The sequence below is a fragment of the Chrysoperla carnea genome, chromosome 5, assembly GCF_905475395.1.
Source record: "Chrysoperla carnea chromosome 5, inChrCarn1.1, whole genome shotgun sequence".
In the NCBI taxonomy this organism is placed as follows: Eukaryota; Metazoa; Arthropoda; class Insecta; order Neuroptera; family Chrysopidae; genus Chrysoperla; species Chrysoperla carnea.
Genome location: NC_058341.1, coordinates 2,012,019 through 2,034,350, shown reverse-complemented (window position 1 = coordinate 2,034,350; position 22,332 = coordinate 2,012,019). Strand labels below are relative to the sequence as shown.

Here is a 22,332-nt window from a genome sequence, read left to right as displayed (position 1 = left end):
AAGGTGTACCTAACCTCTTTTTGGAGGGAGGGGGTAGTTGAGGGGTTTTAATCAATTTATAATATTTTCCTTTTAGCTATTTAACTGTTATTTAATTGTACTAAAATAAAGACGGTTTAAGTTGAGAATACAAACCTTTGGTAAGACGCTGAATGAGTTCTGGTTTTTTATAGGATTGAAGTGCCAATAAATGTATTAAACGTTCTTTAATTGGACGCTTCATGATATTTGAAGTGGTGGAGGGCTTTGCCGGTGGTCGCGAACTTGTCACGCAGTTGCTACCAAGGCTTTTGGACGTAATTCCGTTATTTAAGGATGGCCGGGACGATAATGAGGAGGGCTGCTGGTAGGACGTGGTGATTGGTTTTGACACATTTACTGATGGTGGAGCTGGCGGCGGGTCACGCCTAGGTACTGGTAAGATCCGATTTCCTGTCTGTTTCACTTTCACCTTTCTTCCTATGTCCGTTTGATTTGGCTTAATTACTTTTGTGCTAAAAAAATACGATTCATTTAAAAAGAAACTCTTTTTATGAGAAGCAAGTCAAAAATAACTTACAACTTATTTTTCTGATTTTCTTCAACAACTGCCATTCTGTGTCTAGTTGCCTCATAGATGTCATCGTTGGCATGTATTCGCATTTTTCTTGACATTGGTCCAAGCACTTCGAGATCATTTCGTGGCGGTCCCATATGCTGTATACATTCGAAACTACCACCGGGACCTTCCATATCGGCGGTACTCGACAATGAAAAGTTAAACGAGGTGCTGCCATTGTTCGTGTAGGAGGGAAATGATAAATGCTGCAAAAAATAATTAAAAAATTAGCAAAAATTTTATATTAAGTCTTTTTATGTTAAAAGTTATTTTAAGAAAATGTAAGTCAAAATTTTTAAATCAACCACTTTTTAATACTTATAATAACAAGTGAAATTTACAAAACGGAACCTTAAGCAAGACGCGAGAGCTTCAACGTTACGCCGGTGTGTACGTATGAATACGTACACAAGTGTGTGAATGTGTAAAGGCGGATATATCTGTGCATCTGTTAAAAAAATGTAAGAGATCTTTTCGTCGAAGAAGGTCGTCCGTTACTCTTAGGACACCCTGTATTACAATACAACCATAAACAAAAAAAAAAAAACAAAAAAATATTTTCGATTTTCTCTCGTAAAAAGAGTGTTTTACTTCGAATTTAAAAACTCAATATCAACTTTATAACCATTTTCAGATTTCAAATGAGTCAGCATATCTATATATGATTTTTTTTTGTAAAGTAAATCCTTTTATAAAAACATACTTTTGATATAAAATTGAAAGAAAGATTTCGAAATGGACGCAATTAAAAAATAAAAGTTATAAAATATCAGAAGCCAGTCTAGTGCAGTCCGCACCGCTTATTAAAAAAATGTTAAATTATATGATAAGTTACAAGGTAATCGTCTGTCACAGATCACAGCCACTCTCTGCATTCTGTTCTGTTCTGTTCTGTATTCAATTGAATTTCATTTCCAATTTATTATGCTGAAGATCTGAATGACTGTAAAATTGTTGATATAATAAATATAATAACCAGATCGAAGTGAGAGTGATTGTAGGTAAAATGTAAATAAATAAAATCATATTTTATGTACAATTTGAACTTCTCAAGTTACCTTCTTTACTTATAAGCACATCTGTGCTGTGCGTGTCTACTTGCAACTAAATGGACTGACTGCTACTGGTTTATATACATTCAATACAAATTCAATAATTACTACAATTCTTATCAACAAAAAAAAATCTGTTCAAGAAATTTGCATCGACATTATTTGTTTGTGTAAATAAAGCTTGAATACAAACTAACACTCTTAGACTGGGTGGTTTTGGACATCAAAGTCAATTTAAATTGAATAATGGATTAAAAAAGGGAAATTCAGGACGTAAAAAGTAAGGCCGAGTTCGTAAATGAGCAACATAGGTCAATTGAGCCTTGGGTCCGTAAGATCCATCTTGTAAGTGGATAAATAGAACAAAAAATTAAGTATAAAAAAACTTCCTTATAAAAAAATAAACAATTTTTGTTAGGAAAATTTTTTCGAAAAAAAACACTTTTTACCCATGCGAAAATTAGGTTAGACACATTATATAGGATATATACAGGGAGGTACCTATGCCTTAAAATTTTTATATTTATTTTTACTTTTTTATATATTAATTTACACCAAAAATCAAAGAAATAAAGTAAAATTAATTATAAATATTATATCGCATATTTTTTATTTTTTATTAATTATATTATTTTGCAAAGGTATTTTCTTTAGCGGAACGAATTTACAAAAAAAAACAGACTATTAATTAATATAAAATTATTGGAATGTTAATACAGAATGACTGCTTTGTTAAAATTTAAGTAACTTTCTAGAATTAAATAATATAATTATTATTTATTTTTAGTATTAATTTGTTAAATCTATTAAAATAACACTTTATTTAAATAGTTTAATAAAAATTTAAGTAAACATTATTCTTAATTATGTATAATAAATTGAGATTAAATACTACATAATTTTACAAAATTTGAACAAAAAATAATTTTTTTTAAAAGATTAAGTTTAATTTGATGTTATTTTCACTTTAAATTATGTCCAGTTTTTCCAAGTAAAAACAAGTGAAATTTACAAAATTTAAAAAACTCCCGACAAGTTGTTCGTGTACGAAACCTTAAACTCGTACTTGTACTACGATACATCATACTCGTTTAGGCACTACGATGCCACAGACAGACAGGCAGACGCACACACTTAGCGGTCAAACTTATAATACCCCCTTTTTTAGTTGGGGGGTTAATAATCTGATAATTTTCGGTACTTTGAGTCTCAAAAAAGTTAAATTTCAAATAATGAAACGTGAATAAAGTTTCAATTAATCATTATTTCACAATTATTTCAATAATATTTATTACTATTTATTTATAAAAAAAAAAACTTTCCTTAAACAAAAAGAAAGTTTTGTATTTTTTTTTAAATAATTATGAATATTTTTAAGAAAATCATGAAAAATATCTATTTAAAAAAAAATAAATTACCATATTCATCACTCAATAAAAATTATAGGAAATAAAAAATTATATTTTTTAATCTTTAAATTGAATTTAAAAGCAATAACATCTGAGTACCACACCTTAATTGAATTATTATCAATTATTATAAGGTTACATTGTTTTTTTTATTAATTAATTACCCAACAATATGCATTAATTAATATTATTAAAATATTTAATTTATTTTATCAACTGGTAATGCTTGTTAATTGTGTACACAGTTGTCACCATAATTATTACCAATTGTAATTGACTTTTATTTTTTGGTAATAATAATTAATAATAATAACAATTAATATTAATTTTTATTTTAATAATAATTGGTAATTAATGGATGTATTTATTTCACTTTTTTTTTTTTTTAAACATTTAACATTCTTATCTCGCGTGGGATTTTGCTCTATTTTCATCATCGGGTGCTTCCTGAGGTGGAGAGTAATGAAATGTCTAGTTTATACAGAGTTGTTCAGTACGATGTTACCACTTGGGTGAATTTGACTATCATTTTTTGATACATTGACATCAATGATTTCTTCTTTTTAATAAAATTTAAATGACATTTTAAAGTGTTTTTTCCAAAAGTATTTCTAATTGATTTTAGTGTCTTAAGTCCACTGCTGTACCAACTGAGCTACCGATGGTTGTTTTATATGTATAAAAATATGTTATATATTATAAAAATAATCAATGAGTTTATTTCAATCTCTCTGTAAATTAGTAAAAACAATCTTCATGTAGTTGAGACAACCACATATAGCCTAGTCTTGAAAGGTATGTGCTCGTTGTATCCAAATCCCATATTTAACGCAAACGCAAAAGAACGTTCTTTTAATTCGATTTATTTACACGATTATATATTGCAACTAAGTTCAATTTTATTTTCTTGTCAATAAAATGCATGACTTTAAACTAAAATCAATCTCTTTCATAAAAGTAAGGTTTTGTCATTATTTTAATTTTTTTTTTCAGTGTAATTAAGATTAATTTAATAAAATATAATTATGAAAGAAAGGATTTCATCAAATTTGAAATTAATTATTTTTGGTTAAAATGAGAAAAAAATGTAAGACGTGCCAAATGACGCGTAGTAGCTAGCTAAGTGAGTCTGTGGTAGTATTTCAGACATAGACTACGCAATAAACATATAATTATTGAGTGCAGTTTGTTAAAGATAATAAATAAAGTTGGTAGTATAAGTCATGTAGTTTGTTTTTAACTAAATCGCTTTCACTTAAATGGTTGTAAAGGCTATTCAATTTCAATGATTTATTATGCAGATTTATGTGTTCAAATCACCTGATATACAGCACAGCGCAGGCTAACTAACTATACTATACTTTACTTTTAAAATATATCATGTATTTATTTGGTAACAAGTAAAACTAGCACGGCCCGTGAGGAATTCCGCTCCTGTAGTTACCCTAACTCGTGGCTACCCTGAACATATCAAAAATATTTATAGTATTGATAAAATATAGTTCCTTGAACATCCCTTTTTGGAAGAGTTCTCTCAAAGAAAAGGGGGATGAAATTATTATATAATACATTTCAATTCTTTCCCCCTACTGTTTGAAATCAAAGTACAGTCAAAAAGATTTTTTCTTATATAAATCTTTTTAAATGAAATCAAAATAATTTTTTTAAGATGCTTTAAATATACTTAAAAATAAATGTCTTAAGTCATTAAAATATAAAAATGAAATCTCACGTAATATAATTAATAACTACAGATATAAATGATTATATAAATAAATAAATTAATGAAAGTAAAGTGTAATTATTAAGGTCATTTAAGGACAGACTTTAAACAGTCGTGGTTATTTTCTGTGCTCATGCATGATTATTTAATAACAAATGTATCAGGTCAACAAATACACTGTCTTTTTTTTGTGGTTAACCAATACAATCAATTGAAATATTATTGATTAATTACCGATAGTAGAACCATAGTGATGCGAGTAATATTTTTCTTAAAAAGAAAATGATAACTTCATTCATAAAGTGATAATAAAATTCATTATCAAAGTTGAAAATAAGATAAAAATAATTTCAACCCTAAATCTACCCTGCTGGAACATCCCTTATTTGGATGGAGACACTTGGTTTTTTTCGTTTCTATGTCATTGCTAATATGTTTACTTTCTATTCAAAATTATTTTTTTTCATTCGTTCCAAGTGAAAATTATCGAAACGTTTTTAAATATGTCGTTTTTGAAGATTTGTTTAAAGTATTTTATATCGACTTTTCTTAAAAATTTGCATGGATATCTAAGCTGAAATTTTAAACCAGATATTCTTTGACTAAAAGTAATAAAACTTGACTAAAAGTAACCTATAAATAAATTTTGAGTCTTTAAATCAAACATATTTTCTTGATTTTGTCAAAAATATAAAAATGTTCCTTGGATCTGTATGGCTCTACTGTCCATAATTTGCCGTTACTTCAACTTATCATAATAATTTCTGTATGGTAAGATCATTTTTATTGCAATCCGAATTAAATTCGGAACAACAATTTCCACACCACCAAGTCTAAACAACGATGTGTCAAAAAAAGAAATATAATTTGGTAATCATAACAAAAAAATAAACAACTCAAATATAAAAATTGATTGACAAATTATTTGGCATCAATAAAATATACAATTACGCATCGAATTTATAATTTGTATTAGTTAACTTTGATGAAATTATAATTTTAGAAAATGGAACAACAAATATTAAAAAATTACTTATAAACATTAAATAAAATAATTAATTACATTTAAATAAATAATTAATAAATATATATTTTTAAAGTTTATGTAATTATTTTATTTTATTAATTGGTACAAGCACCTTGACCTTGACGTTACTTTTTTAATTGAATAATATGCAAAATAATCAAAAAATATTAATAATTCAATTTTTTAACACACGTGTTTATTGGGACTTTAAAAATTATTATTATTGATCAATTTTAATTTAGTTTTGTTGTCAATAAAACTAAAACTCATTTATGACTGACATTGCATAAAAAATTAATTACTATCCAAAATCGTAATTTTAATTAATATTTTGTAGGTTATTGATTTATTTTATTATTTAAAAATGAATACAATCAATAAATCGATGTTTTTTAAAAAATAAGAATCAATTCAGTAAATTATTCCTCAAATTGAAGAGTCTGACTCTGACTCCAACTAAGGCTTAAAGGCATAAAATTTTTTGTAGTTTAAGACACTAGCTAATATTTTTGAATCTCAAAATAATAGGGTATTTTACTATGCAACTCGGGCACATTATGATAAAGTTCTACCCATTATTCAAAATATGTGACTGATTAAAAATATTTTAAAATGACATTTTAAAAAAATAATCATTATTATATTTCTTTGGTTGTGGGAATTGTAACAAAGATTAAATTTTTATGTAAATTGAAAAATAATTTTCACACCCAAAAGCACAATTTAACACAGAGCATTTCTTATCTTTTAAGCGGTTGATTTTTTTTTTATTCCTTGAAGGTAAAATATTTTTTCACAGTCATAATTTTTAAGTATATATTATGAAAAAAAAATCGAATAGCCTTTGGGAATAATTTTTATTCTTCGTAGTAAAAATGTGATACTATATTTTTGTATGGTGTTTTAGTTAGCTTTAGGCCTGAATTCTTGACCAATTTTTACTTGTATCTCTGTGACACAAAATCTGCACAGAGCAAATGAAAAAAGTGCCCATACTTACTTACGAGGAAATCTTTACAGAATAAAAAGTGCAAATACAAATACAATAATTCTAAAATACTTCAATTTATCTAGATTTTTTATCAAGGAAAATTTCAAGTTGGAAAATCCAAGCCTGAAAGATTTAAAATGAAACGTAATATTTAATTTTTTCCCAGTGTAACCGAATAAAGTTTTGAGGTTTATGGGTAAATAAATTAAAATAATTAAATGAAAATTATAACGTTAAAAAAATATTTATGATAAAATTATAATCAAATGGCCATGAAAAAAATAACACATTTTTCTAATGCATTTGTTATTGGTTTTTAATTGTATAAAATTTTTCAAAGGTATTGATTAAATCAAATAAATTATAATTTTTAAAGAAAAAAAACCGATTGAGTATGTATTTGTTTGCTTCAATTTACAGAATGGCTCACAAAAATTTAACACAATATGTTACGACACACAAATAAATATTACTTGAATCAAGAAAAGTCAATACAATTAAGTCATTTTATCTTCTTAATTCAAGATTTTTTTCTCCATGTAACACCCTATCTTTTTCTACTTACACTTGTCGTAAAAGTAAATATTACGTTTCGTTTTTTCCGTCAGGTTATTGTCAGTTTCAAACAATAGATGCTTTGTCTGTTATACGTACTATGTAGTATAATTTATAAATGGTAACCCAAAAAACCCTAAGACGTATGATGTACGTTGACTGAATAGCTATGTAGTCATTCTGTATCGGTGGGTACCAATTACATTGAGTGCTGTGTCCGTCAGGTTATTGTCAGTTTCAAAAACTGAAACTAAATCGCTATCTTCGATGACTAAATTTTACTCTTCAAGGAGTAGGCTCTAATAAAATTGAAGGAAGGGGGAGGACACTCTATACCGTTTCAATATATTAGTATGCGAATATCTTTAGGCTATAAACACAATAATTATAATAATAATAATAATAATAATAATAACAATAAAATAACATAATATTAAAGTTGATTTTTAAAATAAAAAAAAAAAAAACGACTTTAAAAACTTGTTTTTATTGCTAATTACTCAATAATATTTGAGGTTCAAAAATTATTTGTTGTTTAACAACTGTATATTTTTATTTTATAAAAAAAAATATTATATTTTTACTACTTGTGTCCTAAATACAAGCTTTTTATATGTGTGCGACGACTCTTAAACACTTTATATATTCAAATAATCACACATGAGACGACATTGTATGTCTAATTTTAAATTTGAGAAAATTACAGGCAATTACCATCCAAATTATGTATTTAAAAATCGGAATTTTTTTAAATCACATGTGAAAAAATGTTATTATTCACTTAAGGATGTATGAATATGACAATATTGTTTGATTTAAGGATGTATGAGCACGGTAGTGGGAGCACAAATTTAAAAAATATATATTTTCAATTTTGATGATAAACTATATTATAACTTGACAATATAAGACGAAAAATAAGAATAAAATTTTTCAATATCTGGCGTTATTTTCGAAATATCGAAAATTGAAAATTTTGTTTAATTATTCAGCTTTCGATATTTCGAAACCCAAGGCACATATCGAAAAATTTTATTATTATTTTTCGTCTACATTCATGAAGTTATAACAAAATTCATCATCAAAGTTGAAAATAAGATAAAAATAATTTCAACCCTTAATCTACCCTGCTCTTACATCCCTTATATGAACGGTGACACTTAGTTTTTTTCTTTTCTAATTCATTGCTAATATGTTTACTTTCTATTAAAAAGTTTTTTTTTAATTTGTTTTCATTCATTCCAAATGAAAATTATCAAAAACTTCTAAAATATGTCGTTTTTTGAGATTCCTCCATAAGAGCCAATGTATTTTATATCGATTTTTAATGACTTTTTTCTTAAAAATTTGCACGGATACCTAAGCTGAAATTTTAACCACATATTCTTTGATTAAAAGACTACTTACAAATAAATTTTGAGCCTTTAAATCAAACATTGTTGTCATGCTCATACATCCTTAAAGGTGCAAAATGTTTAATTTAAAACTTTTCTGAAGGATTTTTAAAGAAGTTAAAAAAATTTCTCGAAAATTTAATAAAATACCGATAAAATTTTACTGATATGATTATTTTTATTTATTTAGATTATTGTTTTTATTTTAGAAATGTTTATATGAAAAATGTGTGTCCGGGATTTCACTTTTTGATTTGGTAAACCACAAAATCAGTCCGTCCATTCCTCAGATATACAAAATAGATAAATTATATATATTATATTATTTGTGTTAATGTGATGGTCTGTCAGTGCTATAGCAGCTTGATGTTATACGCTGACCACTGAACTGTTCAAGTGTGTTCACTTGTTATTGTGTTCATAACTATATGACTTTAACACAAGGTACACATTAAGTTAGGTCTGTTTTTGCTTACTTAAAAATTACAAGTTGCAGGAGTCTTTAAGTCAACTTCTAGAGTCAAGTTGTATTTTAGATTGAATGACACAAAATATTATAAAATTATGATTACAAAATTATTTAAAGTTAATTAAAAAATAATTAAAGATAATTTCAATGCCAAACAATTTTCATGATTTAGTTGTAATTTATATGAAAACGGAAATAATATTATTGGAAGTTTGGCGAAGTAGTTATTATAAATACAACCGGAAGATAATCATTTTATAATAATTGAGTAATCAGAAGTTAGAGAAATGTAATTTGCGTTAAGTCTTGTTTGAAATAACCATTAATCTTTTATTTTTTCTGTCCGACTAGTTGCAGTACTGCGAATAACTTCTTACATTCGAATAAATCAGCTGTGAGTACGCATTCTACCTGATTTTAAAGCTAGAAATGTAGCATAAATTGATTGCAAATGGGTAACAAAGTGAAAACAAATCACCTGACAATACAAAATATCTGTAATCTGCACTCTGGTATTTTAATGGAGTCAATAACATCCGGTGTTGAACATCGCCTTATCATCTTCTATCTGTTATTGTTTGTTCGTCTGTCTGTTTGTCTGTCTGTTTGTTCTGACAGTCACTGCCAGTGTGTATGTGATGACCAAAAAGACAGTCATATCTTAGAACTTTATTGTCCCCCATTTAATAATACCTGGTGCAAACACACACACACAATAAAAACTGCATCACTGATTTACTAACATTGTTTTTATGTTCAAAATTTTATTTTTATTATTTTAAAAGTGTTTAGTCACACGTTAGCGATTTATTCTAAATACTTCTTCAACGTGAAAAGTGATTTCATCAAAAACTTTCAAAATATGTCGTTTTTTGAAATTTCTCTATAAGAATAAGAGGATGGGGTAAGGACTTTTGGGACATACTGTATAGATAAATCAAAAAACATTTTGATATTTTTCTGACTTGTTGGACTAATTTATAACCAAAAAACAGTACACAACAAATGGCCAATAATGAATTAAAAAATATACTTTTTTTTTGAAAAATTAAACATAGTATTAAAAACAAAACCAATAATTTATATTTTATATACAGGATGGTGGGGTAATAACTACCACACACATTTTCACAAGGGATGTCTGATGATAAAGTACTTATTTTGTGTGCCTACGCATATATAAGCAGTCAAGCGTATATTATGTGAAGGGGGAATATTACATCAAAAGTGTGGGTTTTCTCGTTTGAAAATTGTTTTTTTTTTCTATGTGAGAGATAGAAAATTCATCGAAAATGAATGAAATGAAGGAAGAAAGAATAGAAATGATGAAAGGGAAAACAAGATGCTTGTCTTATCGAGGATTTGTTGTAAAATACAAGGTTTATTATTTCTTTAAAGCTTTTTTAAGAGAAAGTATTCTTATCTGGAATTTTTACAAAGACGATTTTAGTCTCTGAGTATGCTTCGTATGGAGTTTTCTAAGAAATTGTCAGAAATTGATCGGAAAATCGGAAGAAATAAATGAAATTTTGGATGATACATCATCAATGTGATTTTTGTATTTTTTGGAGACATACAATTTTTCTCAACTTCTTGTAGGTACTCAAAAAAGTAACAAACAACTTTCTACCTCGAAAATTGACAAAACTCGGTGGTTAGGATAAAAATGACCCAAAAAATAAAAAATTTATTTCGATTGACGATTGAAATAAGTTCAAAATTGTTTTGATTTCAAAAATATGTCGATTGGTAAGCCAATCGAAAATTACTGAACCATAAAGGAAATCAAAGGCACACTTGCCTCATGTTTTATTATTATATATATGTATTTATATATATATAATAGGAATTGTCGGCAGTATGGCGCCTTGTCGTAATAAACAAGTTCAAACTCTGGAATTAATAGGTGGTGACAGAACGAGGTGAATAATGCCTTTTTCCGGAATACTAGACAAATCATTCAACTAGACTTTAAATATATTGTTTTTCATTACTACGTTTTTTCTTATTGATAATTAATTATGTTTCATATTTTCCTTATTTTTCTTTTCATTAATAATTCAATTTTTTTATTTGGGATCTTTGACGCATGACATCATATCTTATATCTGATAATGGATATAAAATTATCCGTCTTTATCATTTTAAACATGGAATAATTTAAGTTTTTGTCTCGTTTTGGAGACAAATATTTTCCGATTATTGTACTTTTGTGGCTCAAAAAGTAGTGTTAAATTGAGAATTTTGGCCAATTCGTAATCCTTTGGCGTTAGGTTATAGTCAGTTTCAAACAATAGATGCTTTGTCGACAGCACATAAGTATACAAGATTTCGCACCAAAAACATAACGAGATAATTTGAAAATCAATTCTTAAGGAGTACTCTTCAAAAATTTTCTTTGATATTGACAGTTTTATTTTTATAGGTCATTCAAAGTTATGTGACCTTAGCACTAAGTCAAAAGTGTTAAAATAATTAAACGTATACAGAATACAATTTTTTAAGTTTGGAAAAACTAGTAATTACTCGTTTTTTATATAAATTTTGATAAAAGATATCTTTTTCTTTTTTTATCACTTCAACCTAAATTAATATTTATTCCGACATTTTAATAAAAGAGCAATCGTATTCACCGCACAAAAACACTTAGTAATCATCTGATATGTATTTTGTAAATAAAATGGGTGTTATGAAAATGCAAAAAGAAATACATGAAGCAATGATTTATTCTCTTTTCTTTGATTTATATAAACATGTAGCAAGCAAGTCCACTAACTCAGGCTGTGGCGCCCCAAGTCGTCTACATGCTAATAAATATAATATATTACTTGTAATCAGTAAAGAAGATACGTTTTCTTGTATAGAATACTCCATATATGTCCCCACCCCGCATCATCATACGTTAATAATAATTTATTTATTTAGGTTGAGTTAAATTACTAATTAAATAAATAATTATAAAAATAATAATATTAATTAATTACATTAATTAACTAACTATTTATCAAACCAAATGAACAAGGAAATTTGATATTTTAATATTTTCCATTTGGTCAGTAAAAAATAAAGAAAATCTTTGGTGGCGAATAATTTTCAAAATATTTTTCATAAAGGGTCTTATAAGTTTGTGTGTCTGTCTACCTGTCTGTGGCATCGAAGCGCCGAAACGGATGAACTGATTTAAATTTTTTGTTTTGTTTTTCAGAAGTGGTCGCGTATTGATGAAAATCTGCTGAATTTCGGTAACTGATTGTATTACACATATAATAAAAGAAAAAAGCTATAAATTCAATTTTGTGAGTGATTTATTAAGAGTTATTAATCATTTTTCTTATGTTACAGAGTTAAAAAACATATTTATGCCACCCTGGTTTACAAGTTGGTAGCACCGAGAGAGATATGAGATCAACTTCTTCTAGTTTGAAGAAGATTTAAAGCTATACCATAGGGTCAAATAATTTTTTTTTTACCAACGTTAAATATATGCGTTTTTTATAAACAAAAAAAATTTATGGAGAATTTTCTTTGCGTTCAAGTTGGAAAAATACTTTTATTTATATTTATCCATAATATTTATTTTGCAATAAGATTAGTAAATTTCACAAGATGTTAACAAATTTATTGCATAAATCAACAATAAATTATAAATTTTTTTTTAGATAAGTATTTTTTAATGTTTTCGCTGGTGTGGAAATGAAAGCTTACAGGATTTGTATAAATAAATTTGTTGGCAAAAGTAATTAACATTTTTATACCATATATATATGTAATATATATCAAGATGTTCTAAGTTTAGTCCTAAGTTTGTAACGCTTAAAAATATTTTCATTCACTCATCTTTAGGAAACGACTTAAAATATAAAAATATTTAGACATAAATGATGGATTTATGAGTTTTTATTGACAAATCAATGGGTGGGTATGACTGTATGAGAGGGGTTGGTAATATAAAGTATGCAAATAATTATTTAAAATTTATCACTCTTTTACAAAATAAGTAGATATTTTTTTTCACATTCACATACAATGTGTGATAGTGATTGTAATAACTGTGATGATTCATATTATTTTCATATTTTCATACACCTATAGAAATTGCAAATGTAAATAGTAAAAAATGTTAATAATATTATTATTATATGTATATCTATCAGAAGTATGTGGGCTTATTATCATCTGTGAGACTGTACGATAAATTTAGTTTTAAGTATAACCAACAATTGGCGCATCTTTAACATAATGGGGATGATAACTTATAATAGGTGAAGAATTATCACTGCACGAATAGAAAAGTGAAGTTGGTTGAAAAGATGAGTCCTACGGACCCAAGACTTTGCCCTATGTTGCTCATTTACGAACTTAGTCTCACATTTTACGTCCTGAACACGCTATAAAAATTTCAGCATGATATCTCTTTTCATTTTTGAGTTATCGTGTTCACGTACAAACGAACAGACGGACAGACGAAAGGACAAAGGAAAATGGATTTTATGAACACCTATATGAAAAATTTGTTCGAAACATCAATATTTTTAAACGTTACAAAACTTGGGACTAAACTTTATATACATGGTATAAAAATAGTAGAAGTTGATTTTTATAGCAACGAAATTACCATTTTGATAAGTTAATAGCCTAATGAAATATGTGTTAAACCTAACCAGATTAAAAATTTGTTTTTAAAAAAATAGATTCGCCAATTGATGGTAGGCTAAATATTATGTTGGTATGGTGTAGTACATAAAAAGTATCACACACAATATAATTGGCAAACAATGTCACATATCATGATCTCGATAGTCACAGTTGATTCAAATATTTTGTTTAACATTTGATACACATCATAAAAATGTTATTTTTATATATTCAAAAAAATATTTATATAGTACAGTCGTCACATAATGAAAAAATTTAGAGATATATTATTTCATCGTTCTTAATAAGAGACCGTAATATAATAACAAATTTGGGTGACAATGTTCATTTATTCAGAGACAGGCTATTCAGAGACATTATTCCAATATCTTATAGGAAAAAAAAAATTCCACAACGAAAAAAAAAAAATTTCCTTTAAAAATCAAGTCTTTATTTCAATTCTTGTAAGTTTTATCATACAATATTCGATCGGACAAAATTTTTTTAATCACTTCAGATGAAGAATTCTCACTTCACGAAGATAAAAGTGAAGTTGATTTTTAAAAATCTTGACTAGTATGTAAGATAAGGACGTTTATTCCTAATTAAACAAAGAGGAAGATACACACTAGTGACGTCATACGTGAGTATCGCCATAGAGATCAAGCCTAGTTTTACATTTTTATGGGTAATATGGCCACTTCGACATCAGGATTATCCCCTATTCGTTTAGTTAACAAGGCAAGGCTGCCAAAATTCAGATCCCTTGATTTCTTCAACTTTCGCCTTCTTTACAGACTTAAAAACAGACAGTTTGGCTTCGCATGGATCAAATTCATACTATCTTACTAACACCAATGCAAGTTGTACTGCCTAAAAACAGCAAGCGTTGTGTATTCCGTGTTAAATATCATAATAGATTTATAAAATCTCTGTTAAAACTTGAATAATGATAATAATAAATACATGTTGATATCTATTTATAGGCCACGATCCACTTTGTGATATTATAATAGTTACGTTCAGCTAACCTTGGCCATATAAACGATACGATTATGTTATATGTACGATCTGATCGGACAAACATACTACATAGGGACGTCTGTATCGCACTAACTAACGTCTTCACTATAGTCAACTTAGTAGTTAGTTTTGTTATAATATCTTGCAGATATTTCATTTATTGATTCTAGAAGTGTGTAAACGTTTTCGAAAACATGATTACGAAACAAATTATGTATATTACCGAAAGAGACAAAACATGATAATAGGACAATATTGGATAAAAGGCATTTTTTTGAATGAAGTTGGTCTAGGTTTAAATCAATTTTGAAAATTTTAGGCAGGGAAGGTTGCCTTGGCGATCGTACTACCTTAATAATTTTTGTGTTAACATAATTGTTGACGCATGAACGTTCTTAAAAGACATTTTCATTTATTTAAACTGTTTTTTCTATGAGAAAAATACATTTTCTTGCTATAAATAAACATTTTTACATTTTCTTGTTCGTGTAAAAACAATGAAATAATTTCATTGAATTTATTATCAAAGAATAGTTTTATTGAGAAAGTTGATTTTATATGTTCTTACTAATTGAAAGAAAATGTCCCTGAATTTTAAATGAAAATTTTATATGTATGTGATAATTAATTTGTTATTATGAAATATGGAAATTTCTATTTAAACATATTTATATAGGGTTTTTCCCCATAATAGCGCAACTGTTGTCATTTTCATTGACATTTCAAGGATTATTTTCATAAATGTTGAGCCCATGATATTTTAATTAGTTCAATTATAGATAATTCATTATGATCTGAAAGACACGGTACCGGAAGCCGGCCCCCTCCGAGCTTCACACTTAATTAAAAAAAGTGTGATTTCCACACACATATATAAATTAACATTTACATAAAATTAATAATAATTACTTTTTCTCATTAACAAAATTAATGAAGATTTACATAAGAAATTGAAAAGAATTTTATTTTTTTGTAAATAAATATTTAATAAAATTCCATTACAGTAAAACTGTTTATGTGAATAAAGTTGTCCAACATAGATAGATTTAGTCAGTCCGTTCGTCTTTGCAGGCAGTACTTGCTTACAATAAAGTCAAGTCTCTTAAGTCGTCATACAGAACTACAGAAGGTTGATTTACCGTTCATTTATTTTTATATTTGGTGGCTGTATGCTGCTATGTGTTTGTATTTGGTTGGTTAGTTTATAAGTTAACTTAGTTTTACTTTCACTTTTAATATCGTACCGTAGCGTCCTCAACGTCATATTTTATTTTATTTATTCACTTTGATTAACAATTTTTATTATAGTTTTTTTTTTTTTTTATGTAATTCTTTTTTTAATCAATTATTTTCATTATAAACAAAAATCAAATACTTTTTTTAATTCATATATAATAACAATTCCATTATTATGACATAAATGTATCAAAGTTGAACATTTTTCATGACAAATCGTCCGTTTTTCCTGCTTAGAGGGGGACAAATCAAAAACTTTTGGAGTAAAAACTTCATAAATTCAACAATACATTAGTTGCCTATCAAACGAAACAAAAAAATCAAAAGCGGTTTTCCGTTTAGGCGCTGCGATGCCACAGACAGACAGACAAACAGATAGACATAGCGGTAAAACTTATAACACCCTTTTTTTAGTTCGGGGGTTAAAAATACTAAATTCGAGGGATTTGCAAAAGAGAAAAATGATGTGTCCAGAACCCCGATATTCCTGCCTCACATTTTTAAAGCTTTTCCTTCACTCTTAGTATTTTCTATATGTGGGAAAATTGAAACCCTTGTTCTATACGTTAAGATAGCCAAAAAGGTTAAAATTACAAAATGTTTTATATTAAATTGTTAATTTTATTAAAGCAACAGAAATACTTCTCTTAAATAACATTAAAAAACATTAAAAAAAGCTATATAAAAACTCACACCTGTATCAAACTTTAAACAGAAGGGGGTAAGTAAAAGCAACTTTTCTTTTTTGTTTAATATAACACAAATTTAATAAAATGATTATCACGTAATTTTAAAAAAGCTTTCTTTTTACTCCAATTTATATTTAGAGCATTTAAAAATGAAAACAGGAAAAATATTATGAAAATCATGAGAAAATTAACGACCTACATATTTTGAAATGACCTGCAGTGTTTTGTATGTTACCTAAATTTAAAGAAAAATTATATTTAAATGAGAAAAACTGTTTTACTAGGTTAATAATAATGTGTGTATTTTATGTATATGCACGTAGGAAAATAGAAAGTTTCTATTTTCCTCATTTTCATCAATATATTTCAGTAAATACCGAATATGATTGCATAAATTATGGAAATTAAAATTTTTGATTGTTTTAAAAGTATTTCTCTCTGTATTTGTTGCTCTGGAAATTAAAAAAAGGATTATTATTATTCATTAAAAGTTAATTTTCTGATGGAAATATTAATGAAATTGTTTCTAAGAAATTGTTGAAGTTTTGATTTAATTTTTGTACTTGTATTTTTTTTATAAAAAACAATCACGATTTTCTTGTTATTTACATTTAAAAACATTTATATTTACATAATCATTATTTATTACGATATTGAAGGAATAAATATGATTATAAAATTTATTTAAAAAAAAAAATTATAGAATATCGGTCGATCATACATCACATCACAGCACTGTTAAATAATATAGGCCAATGGTATTCGATTATTGTATTTGACATGCATATCAATATATTGTGTTATTCATACACTGAAAAAAATTAAAATAACGACAACTTGATCCCGAAGTTGGCCGTTTCATATTGAAATAAAGTTAACGATTGAAACAAGTACAGTTAAATATTTGTATTTACAATTGAATGGAATTGAATTTAAAATATTAATGGCGTTTGCTCTAAGTATAGGATTTGGTTATTACGAACACATAGTTGTCATGTTTAGTCCTTATGTGATTGTGTCAACCACATGAAAATTGTTGTTACTAACTTCCAGTGAGTTTGAAATAAACTTATTGATCATTTTTATAATGTATAACATATTTTTGTAAAAATATACAACTATCAGTAGCGCAGTCGATACAGCAGTGGATTTAAAAAAATAAATCTAATAATGCTTATGTGGTTGTGACAATCACATCAGTATTTTGTTATAATATTTATAAGTGGGTAGAACCAATCAAAAAAAGATATTTGAAATTTGTTACACAGTATATTACTTTCAAACAAACAACTCAGGCGTGTCAAGTTCCCCACTCAACCCCGTACGGTAGTTGTATCACATTCGTCGCCCCATTCGCCATATTTGATTTCACGATGGGGTTGAGACAATCTCATATCGGTTGATGTTAAAATTTTTTTCAGTGTACATAAAAATAGTAATAATTGAGAGAGTTAAATGTTTAAATACCCTGACTTAAATTAAAAATTGCACTATTTGTGTATAAAACATACAATTTTAAATGAATGTGTATAAGAATTAACCTTCACTGGGAGTTACAACCTTCAGTAATTAACTATACAAAATACAACACAATATTAAATGTGTGTTTTCTTCAAAACAAAAGAATTACATTTAAGGTTACCCATAATATATCCAATGAGGGATTTTTTTTTCATTTTATTAAAAACTTTTTTTTAATCATTGGCTGCTAAATAAAGAATAATTATTTTGTTTAAAATTTAAATGAAAAATAGGATGAGTTACGTGTTTTGTTAATAAACACATCAACAAAAAAACCACAAATGCGCATTTATTTGTCTATTGAAAATTTGTTAATTCTTTTTATTTATTATATAATTTAAACAAATTTATTAAGGTAGTTCGCTCATATTAAATTTCTTTTTATTTGTAGTTTAGTTAATACCGAGTTTGTTATACCATGTATATATGAAATATACATAGTATATTAAGTTTAGTCCCAAGTTTGTAACGCTAAAAATAATGATGCTAGGAAAAAAATTTTGTCATGGGTGTTCATAAAATCACCTAATTAGTCCATTTCCGGTTGTCCGTCCGTCTGTGGACACGATAACTCAAAAACGAAAAAAGATATCGAGCTGAAATGTTTACAGCGTACTCAGGACGTAAAAAGTGAGGTCAAGTTCGTAAATGAGCATCATAGGTCAATTGGGTCTTGAGTCCGTAAGACCCATCTTGTAAACCGTTAGAGATAGAACAAAAGTTTAAATGTAAAAAATGTTCCTTATCAAAAATTAAACAACTTTTGTTTGAAACATTTTTGTTGAAACACATTACTGTTTACCCGTGAGGGCGCCAAGTATGCGGAAATTATATAATATGTACTATACTTGATTATCAGTTATGTATGTGTCACATGTATGTATGTGCTATGTGATAAAGAAATCAACACTGACTATGCATGGTATTTCAACAATTAACTCAGGCAATTGTTTGTTTTCACTTGTTATTTGTAGTTTAGTTAATACCGAGTTTTTTTATTGTTGATATATTCTTGAAACTCGAAAAATATGTTTTACCGATTAAATGCTTCAAGCAAAAAATGTTGGATGTATAGTCGCACATTTTACGAAGACATTAAACTTGTCCTAGGTTTTTGAGGCACAATTTTAAATTCATTCTACTCCATAACTGATAATCGATAGATGATAACATTTTTTCGTAAGCCATATAGTTTAGGCAAAAATGAACTGCAAATTTTTACCCAAAATGTTTTTTTACTATCAAAATTTTTTCAAAAATATTTTCGTATCATCATGTACCTATCGTTATATAGTATTGATTCATATGCGAAATTTCGAAATCGCATTTTTACTGCCACGGGCTCCATGGCTATAATTATTTGCTTTTCAAACCTGTTATTTACAATTATGGAAGTCACTCACAATCCAGAAGTGATGATAAATATGATGGATGAATTTAAAAAGAATTTTATTTATTCCAAAACAAATGAATATTATTATTAAATTGCATTTTACAAAACCATTATTAGTGAGTGAGCTAAGCCACAAACAGAGTCAGAGAAAGGTTAATTTGTCTACCATTAATAAAATAAAATGTGATTAACTAATACTTTCCACCATCAACAAACAACATATTTGAAATGGTCAGATAATCGACTGAACCGAATCGAGTCATTTAGACAGTCAGACAGATAGACAATTATTGTTAATATTATTATTAATTTTTTAAGAGAAAGGCTTTTAGATATTAATTTATTTTATTTACTACAATGTGGACGCGCGGTCATCTATAGGTTAATTATGTTTACACTGACTGGTTTTTTATACCATGTATGTATGAAATATATCAAGGTATATTAAGTTTAGTCCCAAGCTTGTAACGCTTAAAAATATCGATGCTACCAACAAAATTTGCGATCTGAGCAAACGTAAAAAGTGAGGATGAACTCGTAAATGAGCAACGTAGGTCAATTGGATCTCCATCTTGTTAACCGTTTGAGATAGAACAAAAATTTAAATGTAAAAAATATTCCTTATAAAAAAATTAACAACTATTGTTTGAAACATTTTCTCGTAAACATCATTACAATTAGATAAAAAGAATGTATTATTTGGGAATATAAGTTATTTGTGTGTAACATATACACGATTGTGGTATTGGTATTTCAACAATGAACTCAGTCAATTGTTTGTTTTCACTTATTTAAAATGAAAATCATAATTTTGTTGTTAATAAATGAATGAATAGAGTAAGTCTGGTCAAGTGTGGATTTGATTTCTACCTCCAAGGATTAGAAAAGACCATTTAGGGAATTGTTTTTATTTCTACACATTCGACTTTTAGACAAAATGTGGACCACTTAGTAAACTTAATCGATAGATATTTCGATTTCTTACATATTCATGGTCAATGCAAAAAGATTGAATACTAACAAAAAAAACGACTAAAGGTACGGATTCCTAAAAATTTAAATGCTGGAGAAAAATTAATAAAAAATAATTTTTAATGTTTATTATTTATTAATTGTATGTTAATCGTTAAAATATGTCCTAAAATTTTATAAATATTAAATATTTCAAATTTTTTATCTCACAGCTTGTCAAAAAGTGAAATTTTTTTTAAATGATTGATCCCGTTATGTTTTTCCCGGAAACATAATTGAAGATTATTTTCATCTCTACTGTCCATTAACACATACATTAATCCATTAAAAATGTAACGAATTAAGATAACATTTTTAATTTGAAACATTTTTTGTAAGCCGAATAGTTTAGAGAGTAATGTGTTTAGTCTTTGTAGAAAAAGAAATTACTTTTATTGAAAGAAATTTATATCGAAGAGTGCCTAGATTTCCCAGAAACAATTGTCTGTTCAATGACAATTTTGATATGAAAAAATAATTTATGGTAAAATTTTTCAATCCCCTTTTGCCTAAACTGTACGGTTTGTAGAAAAATGTTTCGAACAAAAAATGTTACTTCTTTAATCAATAACAAATTTCTAATTTAAAGCGTTCATCTATCGAACACCAGTTAAAGAGCAGAATGAGCTTTTCATTGAACTTGAAAACCTAGGTCAAGTTTAATGTCTGCGTAAGATGGGCGCCTACAAACCCAACATTTTTCGTGATAAAGTTTTTTTTTGAGATTCAATCATATGCCAACTTAAAAGTTCTGGCATAGCCGTACCTTGTTTCATAGTCAGGTTTTGATTGACCATTCCCAAGAAAGGTGAATTTATCTTCATAGTTGATAATTAAAAACCATACAAAACAAAGTAAGTACAATTCATTTTGAACAACTAATTAAAGAAATGACACAACAAAGCCAAGGAGGGAACAAAGAGAGAGCAACAAAGTAGACAAGGAAAAATAAAAATTTAAAGAGAAAAGAAAAACATCTTGATTAAAGACAACCGTTGTAAAAAATAATTATTTCTTCTTTAGTTTGTTTTTGCTTCTCTGTTCTGTATTTTCCACATAATTCGTACACAATCATTTCAAATTATGTTACGTTTCACTCAAGTCGTTTTTCATTCATAGTGTAAGTAAGTAAAAAGCAAAGTTTTTCTTTTATAAGTCATAGATTATAAATCTGTCTTCCATTTCCTCGTTTTCTTTTCAAATTACTATTCTAATTTTTTATTTACGGATACTTAGTACTTAACAAATTGTTTTGGTTTTTAACATTCAAAAGAATTTATCAATTTTCCTTATCGTAAATGATTGGAGATTTTATTTTATCATCATATTACTTCCGTTATGAATGAACAAGCCATACATGCCAGAAAGTTTTGCTAGATTTTTTACAGTAAAATAGAAGCAAAAATTCACGAAAATCTAGTTTTTTTTCCCATAAGACAAATATAAATTTAGACGATTTCTCAAAGACAAAGACATTCAATCGTTAAACAGAATCGATTTTTGTATTTTTGGGCGAAATTACTTTGGAAAAATCGGAAAATTACCAAATCACTTTTTTTATATGTATTTTGTATGATATCGCTCGAAATTCTATATGAAGCTCTGT

General features: G+C 27.0%; 1 protein-coding gene across 2 annotated transcripts in view; it reads right to left on the bottom strand.

The window, feature by feature from the left end:
* LOC123301883 (RNA polymerase II elongation factor Ell) overlaps positions 1–22,332 on the bottom strand; it is a 145,182-nt gene that overhangs the window by 1,988 nt on the left and 120,862 nt on the right. For both annotated transcript variants that reach the window (XM_044884832.1, XM_044884830.1), the window contains exons 3-4: positions 560–804; positions 136–494 (exon numbers count right to left, since the gene is read on the bottom strand). In XM_044884832.1, coding sequence (XP_044740767.1) covers positions 136–494; positions 560–804 — 604 coding nt within the window. The remainder of the gene's footprint in view (positions 1–135; positions 495–559; positions 805–22,332) is intronic.